Source organism: Lolium rigidum, chromosome 3, assembly GCF_022539505.1.
Source record: "Lolium rigidum isolate FL_2022 chromosome 3, APGP_CSIRO_Lrig_0.1, whole genome shotgun sequence".
Taxonomy (NCBI): domain Eukaryota; kingdom Viridiplantae; phylum Streptophyta; class Magnoliopsida; order Poales; family Poaceae; genus Lolium; species Lolium rigidum.
Window position 1 is genome coordinate 7,831,979 of NC_061510.1, and position 9,302 is coordinate 7,841,280.

At 45.7% G+C, this 9,302-nt stretch overlaps 2 protein-coding genes across 2 annotated transcripts; one reads left to right on the top strand and one right to left on the bottom strand.

Moving 5' to 3' along the window:
* Positions 1-3,185: 3,185 nt before the first annotated feature.
* Positions 3,186-4,536, bottom strand: LOC124694280 (ervatamin-B-like). Its single transcript, XM_047227283.1, has 4 exons — positions 4,435-4,536; positions 4,107-4,332; positions 3,374-3,928; positions 3,186-3,190 (listed from the first exon to the last, which is right to left on the bottom strand). The coding sequence occupies exons 1-4, from the start codon at positions 4,534-4,536 to the stop codon at positions 3,186-3,188; spliced, it is 888 nt and encodes a 295-aa protein (XP_047083239.1).
* Positions 4,537-5,793: 1,257 nt separating this feature from the next.
* On the top strand, positions 5,794-6,434 carry LOC124694281 (cyclin-D5-2-like). Its single transcript, XM_047227284.1, has 3 exons — positions 5,794-5,965; positions 6,050-6,173; positions 6,245-6,434. Exons 1-3 carry the CDS (start codon positions 5,794-5,796, stop codon positions 6,432-6,434), a joined length of 486 nt encoding a protein of 161 aa, XP_047083240.1.
* The last annotated feature ends 2,868 nt before the right edge of the window (positions 6,435-9,302 follow it).

Sequence of the window (9,302 nt, forward strand, 5' to 3'; positions counted from 1 at the left end):
TGGGGAGGCTCCAATCGACGGCGGCGAACTGCGGGTACTAGCGGCTCCGAGCTTCAAATTGCGGCGACTCCGGTGATGATTGGATTAGCTATTGGTTCGAGGAGAAGCAGGGAAGGGAGGAGAGCTGGATGGTGTGAAAGATTGAGACGCGGGAGTGTTGTATTTATAGTGTCATGGGGGTGCCGCGAGTGCTGAGAAGGGGTCGTCCATGGCGCGGCGTGTCCGACGCTCGAAGGGGCAAGTGAAGGACGGCAATCGATGGGCGACGGCATGGCGATGCTTAACCTGCTTTCGGCGCTGAAAAAGGTGGACGGGATCGATCAGGCGCGTGTATTGAGTGCCATGGTACTGACGGCGAGATTCCGGCGAGGAAGACGGCGATGTTGCTTCTGCTCGCTCTGGAGTGTGTCTAGTAGCTAGAAGAGAGGGAGGCGTTGCTCGACGCAGAGGTAGGGATGCAGGAGAGGACTGAGGCGATGTGGCATGCCACGCTCTGGCGCGTCCAGGGCGTGGTGATCACGCCGACGGGCACGCACTGGCATGGTTCTGGGCGCGTGTTGCCTGGCCAATGCCAGCCTCACGCGCGCTCAGGCCGTGCACCGTGATGATCTACATTGCCAGGGGAGTGTACTGGACAAGGTTTCGGTGAGAGAGAGTGATCAGAGAAAAAGAGGGCAAGGGTGGCCGGCATGTGCACGGCATGGCATTTGTTTTGCCCTCTCCTCACTTTAATCAGCCAAAGCAAGTACTGGTGTTGATGCAGAGGTCATAGAGGAGCAATGATCAACAAGTTGGAAAGGGGTTTAGGCTAAAATCTGGTGGATATTAAGGTGTGTGTCAAAACTGAAATGTTGCCTGCCATGTGTTCGACACAATGGCCGTATGAAACTTTTTTTCGAATTTTGAAATTCTTTTTGGTGCATTTCATTTATATAATTAAAGAGTTAGAAAGGTGGTGGTGGTGGTGGTGGTCAATTAGGTGCTAGTTTGCAAAGTTCAAAAAACACATGCTTTAGCGGTACGAAAACTCTATAGTTATCTTGTCTGGCCAAGGGAACGGAACTAGAGCTACGCATACTTTTCCTTCCGTCGTATCTTGCTTGACCCGACCCTTGCGGACACTATTTGGCTTGGCCCCTTCCTGCCAAAGATTTGAGATAACTAAAGCGTGAAAATGTGGATGATCTTCACTTTGCTTTATGGTTGCATCTTGTCTCCTTTATTCTGGTCAACCTAGGCAGAGTCAACCTTGATGGTCAACACCAAAATGGTTCACCTTGACATGGTCTTGGATGAGGTGGAAAGTGTTGACCAATTTTAGTTTAGGAAAATTCCAAACCAGGGGTGCCAAGTAGGCATGATACTAAAAAGTGACAAAGTGACCATTATCACATGTTAGTGGAATTTGATTTTTTCCTTTGTTTGAATTGTGTTTCTTTGATGCAAAAGTGTGTGTTATTGTTATATAAGTGTTTCACAAGCAATGGCACAAGCAATTGGGGCCTTGTTTGATGATTTGCACAATTGGCCTAATGTGTATGAGAGTGAAAATGTCATTCTTTTCTATTTTCTTATTTCTCTCAAATTAGGGTTTTAGGATCATGTGTTAAGGTTTAAGCACACAAGAAGAATACACAAACACTCATCATGGCAAATGGCATACACGAATGCATGAACAATATGCATAGCACTATGTGTGAAGAAAAGTTTTTGTTAACTCTAAAATTTGAGTAGTTGAATACTTGGTCTTTATTGAATTTGAAAACTTGGGATGTTACAAACCCTTCTCCCTTACAAAAGATCTCGTCCCGAGATCTTAAAGAAAACTAGGTACTAAAGAGATCTGGGTATTCCGTCTTCATGAAATCTTCTCGCTCCCAAGTGGCTTCTTCTTCAGTATGGTTACTCCATTGGATCTTCAGAAACTTGATACTCCTGGTGCGGGTGGTTCTGAAAGCTTCTTCCAAGATGCGAATAGGTACTTCGCGGTAGGTCAAATCTGAGTTGATATCCACCGCTCGATGACCGATGTTCTTAAAAACCTCGGTCTTCTCCGGTACTTCCAAGCACTTCCGGAGTAACGAGATGTGAAACACATTGTGTGCCGCTGACATTTCTTTCGGTAACTCCAGTTGATAGGATACTTCCGGTAACAAATTGAGCAACAAAATCTTGATTATATTACATGTAATTAGTATCGTTAGATTTGTATTGAAAAAAACTTTCTAATGATGCTAATTTTATACGAACAATCTTTGTATATTTAAAGTAATTTTCTGTTAAAAAAAACACACGTAAAACGAGGACGTCTTATTCCTTGAATCAGAGGGAGTAGTTAGTAACATCAATAACATGCAATGTCAACTACTCCCTCCGTCCACTGATAAGTGTACATGTGGGTTTTTCCAAGATAAATTATGTAGTGGAGTAAAAACTACATTAGAAACATGCATCTCTCATCTTTAATTTTTTCACCTACAATAAGCTAAGTGCATGTAGAAAATAAAAAGAACATATGCTTAATATTATTGGTTTTGATTTCTATGCGATAAGAGAGAAGCAATTAAAATGCATTAGGAAGATAGAAATATACTCTTTTGCGGATAAAGTTTAGATCTAAATGTCCACCTCCTCCACCTCGTCTACTCTGCCGTCACGCACGACCTATAGGGTTTCATCCCCGCCTTCCTAGCCTTGGCAACGGAGGCGCCATCGGACCTCCACTAGCTACGGTGGATCGTCACCCATCGTCTCGTAGGATGGTGATTGGTGTGGAAGTTACGGAGTTAGGGCACCTAAGCGATGGCTTTCAGTCATACGCCGTGGGGGGTGGGGGGATGGTGAGGGCGGGAGTCATTCATACACAAAATAGTGGTTTGAATGGATGAAAATTGTCTCAAAAAATTTAGGAGATAATAAATTCGTGCCTCACTATAAGGTGCAAGGTTCCAACTTATTTCATTATCTACATTTTACTACTGAATAAACCTTCTGCCTTTTAGAGGTATGACAACTAGACCAAGATGACTAATAGCATTAGTGAGTAAAAGCATGTCATTAATATTTCCTTCAGCAGGTTTCTATCTTGAGAAGATCTAATGAGGTTAAAGACTCCTACAAGTAAACTATTCTCATCAGAGGGAATATGCACATTGTGCAACCACTGAATGAAGTCTAGCCTTTGATCATTCTGACAAGGAGCGAACATAAACAATGATCATATGGCAAGCAATGAGATATAATTTCACCATCAGAGTTCAACAAAGGTTAAGATCCCAAACAAAGGAGAGATTCATAATTTCACAAAGAAAATGTCCAACCAAGACTTGTCATATATTAAGCACCGGATATAGTATTGGTGACATAAACATACCGGAGACACCTCGCTTATCAGCAACGTGTCTGCGGATCCTCCCAAACCCACCCTCGCCCCAACCCTCTCCCCACGAGTTCTTGAAGCGCCAATACTTATTGCCGTCGGAATCCATCCCATAACCGACAACCAAGACCAAATGCCCTTCATTAGTTACAGTTGGTGGGAAGGCTTCATATTCCATGATGCCTCCTTTATAATTCTCCAAATTAGCCGTGTTCTTTAAGATGACAACCACGGGCTGCTTCGCTACCGCTTTCTCCAGGGCATCCTCGTTCTGGTCGACAAATTCATAGCCCGATATCCTTGCTGCTACTGTTTTGTCCCTTTTGCAACCGGAAATACTTCTCTGGGCCATGTACGGGTAGGAAGAGTCACTGGAGAGTCCATTTCGCCAAATATACCAGAGAGCACGAAGAGTGCTGCCACCTTCGCATCCATTGTTTGTTCTGTTGCAGTCAAGAAGCTCTTGAACTGAGAGGGAGATCGGCCGCAAGGTCCTCATGTAGTGTGCTGCTTCGACTGAGGCTACAATAGCCATGGCCCAGCAGCAGCCTACAACAAATGCACGAGTTAAGGTTCTTGCGAACAGTAGTGTAAAGTGATCATGTGCCAAGATGAAAGTAGATGCTAGCTATGTCAACTACACGCAGCTGGAAATAAATACACAACGGTCTATACTAAAGAACATTTCAAGGCAGAGGACAACAGTCTTTTGAGATCAAACACTTACCACAATCTTTTTGACTCCTCACAACCGGAGAAACAACACCAGCTTCGACCCAGTCAATCTGTGACGGACGGGCATACTTCTCGGCTTGTTCTTCAATCTCCTCCGGAAACCAAAGGGAAAGACCATAGATGCAGGATACAGATCTAATAACGATCCTGCCCAGGAATCCTAGTCGACGACGATTGCCAGCACCAGTAGCTGCGTCACTGACGCTCCTCCTCTGAGACTGCAATAATTTTTCATCATCGCCAAAAGAAATGGTTATTGTTTTTTTCACACCCGCGCGCGCACTGATCGACAAAAAAAGTGGATTAAGGGTGAAGCGTACTTGAAGGCGCACCTGCAGCCTAGCTCCAGCGGTCCTCGACGACAGCGACCCTGCGGCGGCTGCGGCCTGGCTGAAGAACCGGCGCGACAGGAGCCTACCCATGGTGCCAAATCCGGGACGAAACATGGCGGCCTGAACCTCGATCGTGTCTCCATTAATGCTCGCTAGCTGCAACGTCAAAATATAGAGGAGGAGGACGATCGATTGCGCACAGCCGAATTGGAATAGGACTCGGCAGCACTCACCGGAATCCTACTCGTGCTCTCAAGTCACGATTTGTGCCGAGGTTAAATCGGGGTCGCGAGGTTTAATTAGTTTCTCTCCGCGGAACGCTGTCTCTAGGACGCCCGCCGGCCGTCTCCGCCTCCGATGACGCGCGTCCAGTCCGGCAGGGTCTGGGGAACCACAGTCGTGTCGTCTTTTCGAACTAGGAGGAGTATGGGAGATGGACGCGGTCAGTCGCCGACAGAACTGGCGCCAGCACTGCCGGCATACCGTATCTAGCGAGGCCAACTGTGACGTCCCGGAACCGGTACCATGAGGATTCCAGTGATCCCGCCGAAATCCGCACGATATCGATTCAGAGACGCCCTCCGACACGACGTGCGCGAAGAATCACACACGTGATGTCAGAGGAATTAACACGAGCGGTAATATTACAACAGGAATACAATAGAGCCCACAAGATACATATATTACAACAACGACTCCAACAAGTCAAGATACAAATATACAATACAAAGATCCAAATCATACAGAAGATCGAATACGTTTGAGTACGGACAAGATACAAATTGGACTAAGAGTCCTGAAGATAACCAGTGGCGTCCATAACCCTGCCCAGGCCAAGCCGGAAGGGTAACATTGCTAACGTCGTCATCTTGTACCTGTCGAAGTCGGGCCATCGGTTGCCGACAAAAGGGAGGAAGCAAAAGAGAAAGGAAAAAGGCGAGAGTAAGTACCAAGAAACGAACTCCGGCACGTACTTAGCGAGACTTAGCTATGCATATCAATCCAACCATTAGATCCTCTATAGGGAACACAAAGGGAGCACACGGTGTTAGATACTTGCATGTGTTGCTCCGTTACATAAGAAGCAAATCAAAACCGAACCGTGCTCTTTTCACATTCATTTTGCTACCAAAATGACAACTTAGGCACGGTCACGGTCCGTACTAAAACCACAAGCCACCACGGCCATGGTCCGAAGAAAAACGACAACATAGCAATGGTCACGGTCCATACTAAAACAACAACTTAACCACGGCACGGTCTGAACTAAAACGACAGCATAGCAACGGTAGTTCATTTTCAAACTTTAGGACCTGGCTGATTTCTTGAGCAAAATGCCAACCATAGATGCTGCTCCTGCTGTCCACGCTCGGCTGGCGCATGGCCGCCGTGACGTCCTTCGACTACCTCCCCTGCTTCTCCTCCTTGCTCGACCGGCAAGGCGGCGGCAGCGATGACGGCGATGACCCTACCAATGTCGCTCTCAAGTCCATCGGGTTCATCTTTGCCACAGTCGAAGGTTCATCTTCTTCTACTTTCACACACACAACAATCTAATCTTTTCTTGCAGTTTGTCTGACTGATTTGTGCCGTATCCATGCAGCTGACAGTGGGCTGGATTACAAACCATCCACTATGGCTGCACCTTCAATCTTGGCTGCATCCTATGGAGCTCTGCTGACCAGAGAAGCATTGAACAAGAAGATGGGCTCCATCCTGCCACATTGAGAAGGTTTCTTGCAGAGATCAATTGATCATGTTGCATCATTTTGATCAATAGACGTGATCAACTTTTGTTTTTCATTGACATGGAGCATGTACATGCCAGCTATAGCATGATGGTTGGCTCAAATCCTCTCCAGGTAGTTGTAGTTCGCTCATCAAATCCTCTCCAGGCCAAGCTCGAGGCCGGCAACGTTAAGACGATTGCCATCAAGAAGCTGAGCAGGAGAGATTCCAAGGCCACAGGGAGTGTCCCACGGAGGTGACCTTACTCGGAGAGCTCCACCACGACAACCTCGTCAAGCTCTTCGGCTACTACTCCGACCCCGACATTAACAAACTGCTGGTCTCGGCGGCAACCTCGAGAACCACTTCTTTCGCCTGGGCACAGCAACCAGCCGCCACGGTCGTGGGCCATGTGAGTAGCCGTCGACGACGACGTGGTGTGTGGGCTCGCTTTCCTACACTCCCATGATGTCATGTTCCGGGGCCTCAAATCCTCCAACGTCATCCTCAACTACGAGTCCGACCACCGCTCTCGGTTCCGTTTTGTGGGATTGATGCGGCGACCGAGATAGTTCAGCGCCGGGAGTTGGATGGGGTGGTGTCCGGCACGCGTGGCTCGTCTACTTCGGCTCGTCCATCCTACCATCCACCAGGCGGCACCGTCAGCTCGCCGCCATCCTGCCATCCACCTTCGCGGAGTTCACCAATCTTCGCACTGCTCTATGTTCACGCACCACACGCGACCAGTCTGGAGCGGCCGCGTTCACCAGACCAGACGCGCTCCAGCAAGCGGCTCTAGCTCCGCCGAGAGCATGCGCCCGTCCGCTTTGATCTCGTTCATCATTTTTAGTTGACTGTCTTTTGGTATCCCTTGTTCCATTTCCTACTGTTCTCTTGGGATCTTTGATTGTTTCCGATTGTTTGTGTTTTTCTGTTGATTCTGCCTAGTCGATTACCTACACTAGCAGAACACAAAATTTGCTATCCGTTTTATCTCCCAACCTAACACTCTACAAGCTATGAATTTTTTCACGGGTCGATGTGGTCGTGCTTCCACTTAGCGCTCGATAACACGCAGTTTGCACAAAACCCTACTACACTTCTTGCAGATGGAAACGCTGCAGAGGTGCCTCCGGGCGGCTGTGTCAAATTTTGCAGATTTCAGGAGAACTCTTCACCGTGCATCGGTACCTCCTGGAAGATTGTGAAAAAACAAACCAAAATGAAAACCTGGCTTCAGCATGGCATCCGCGCCGTAGAATTTTGTCAATTTGGACAAAAAACATCAGCCCTTACACAGGTGAAAAGACAGCTAACCATATGTACCGTTTGACGCAAGAAAATGTCATTACCATTCCAAAACGACAAGCTATCATCGGTATGGCAGCCGTGGCACAGAAATTTTTGATTATTTATTGTGATTCACTGATTTATTTTTGTTGAAAAAGATTCAACTCACAAACCACATTCAGTGAACTTGATTCGGCATGTCACCCTTGCCGTATAATTTTGTCAAAATGGTAAAATACTAACACTACATGCATAGATGGCAAAAGAGCTTAGTTGTACGTACAGTTTAATTAGACACATAAATGTCAAAACCATTCCAAAACGACAAGTGAAGTTCAGAACGGAAATTTTGCGGGTGAAAAGGTGAATAGCTGAAGGATACATCTCCATTTTCGAACAAAGTTAATAAAAACATAGGATTTTTTAAAGGATGCATTGAGAACTAGCGAATGCAGGGAGGAGACCCAATCTCACCGTGCCGTAACTTACTTGTCATTTGCGCGGAAAAACGACAAGCTACCATCGGCATGGTAACCGTACCGATACAAGCTTGTCGTTCATGAACCAAAACAACAACCGTATCTCGGGATGGTTAACCGTACCGACGCAAACTTATCAAAAGAGAACCAAAACAACAACCATCTCTCGGTGTGGATGACCGTGCAGACACAAACTTGTCAAATGCGTACCAAAGCAACAACCTAGCGACGGCACGGTGCCCTTTCCCGTGAATAATTGACATTTTTTCGGCAAGTACATTTATTTTTCACGATGGTAAAAAATCAAAATGACAGCCGTTTTGCCGATTTTCTTGCAAATAAAATAAATTTTGATCTCCAATTTCTATTGTTAACGTCCATTTTTTAATAACCCGTCGGGATGCACATCATCATGCATTGCAAAAAGAAATGCAGGTTTTTGTTGGTTGTATCAATAATCCTAGATTATGTAATGGCAAGGAGGACAGACTTGATTCTTAACAAAATGGTGGGACAATACGAGTCAAGTTATTCGTTTTATTTCGATATGCAGTAGCATGGATAACAAGCCTAACCGTGCCACGGATAACTTATCATTTCATGTGTAAATCGACAAGCTAGCATCGGCATGGTAACCGCAACCACGTTAACTTGTCATTTTGGAGCAAAAACAACAACATAATACAGCTCGGTTGGAGCCGTGACCGATACTAACCTGTCGTTTTGGAAACAAAAAAGACACAACGGATCGGAGTGATGACCGTAGCCGACGTCTACTTGTCGTTTTGGAACAAAAACAACAAAAGTAGCTCGACATGGTAACCATGCAGACAGTAAAATGTCGATTTGGTAAGAAAAATACAACCATCATTCGGCTAGGTTTGGCACCGTGACCTATAGCACTCGTCAAAAATGAACCAAAATGACAACCTAAAGACGGAGCTGAGTTTGCCAGTCTGCTATTCCTCCCAGGCACTTAGCTGTCTCATCATATAACATCCGTTACATGAGATGACAGACTAACTTTTCATCTGCACCTCATTAGTTTTTAGCTCCCTCTATCCAACGGCTCCTGCCCTATGCACAGCTACCACCCATGGTAGAAAATCCGCGTCGTATATATATATATATATATATATATATATATATATATATATATATATATATAGGATAAATACTTCCTACCCCTGGGTGTAGTTACACCCATATCTATATACTTCTGTACGGAAGTATATACGATACTTTATCGGTTTGAGTATGTTCGTATACTATATCTAAGATAATCCAAACCAAATTTGGTGAAAAAAAATGCAAGTGAACCCATAGTTTGCACTTTATATCCGAAATACATGCATATGT

Excerpts from the sequence above, each read along its gene's own strand:
- LOC124694280 (XM_047227283.1), bottom strand. The coding sequence starts at position 4,536 with ATGGGTAGGCTCCTGTCGCGCCGGTTCTTCAGCCAGGCCGCAGCCGCC. Across the intron at positions 4,333-4,434 it reads GGCTGCAGGTGCGCCTTCAA|TCTCAGAGGAGGAGCGTCAG; the intron begins GTACGCTTCACC and ends AAATTATTGCAG. Across the intron at positions 3,929-4,106 it reads GAGGAGTCAAAAAGATTGTG|GCTGCTGCTGGGCCATGGCT; the intron begins GTAAGTGTTTGA and ends CATTTGTTGTAG.
- LOC124694281 (XM_047227284.1), top strand. The coding sequence starts at position 5,794 with ATGCTGCTCCTGCTGTCCACGCTCGGCTGGCGCATGGCCGCCGTGACG. Across the intron at positions 5,966-6,049 it reads CATCTTTGCCACAGTCGAAG|CTGACAGTGGGCTGGATTAC; the intron begins GTTCATCTTCTT and ends GTATCCATGCAG. Across the intron at positions 6,174-6,244 it reads GGCTCCATCCTGCCACATTG|TTTCATTGACATGGAGCATG; the intron begins AGAAGGTTTCTT and ends TCAACTTTTGTT.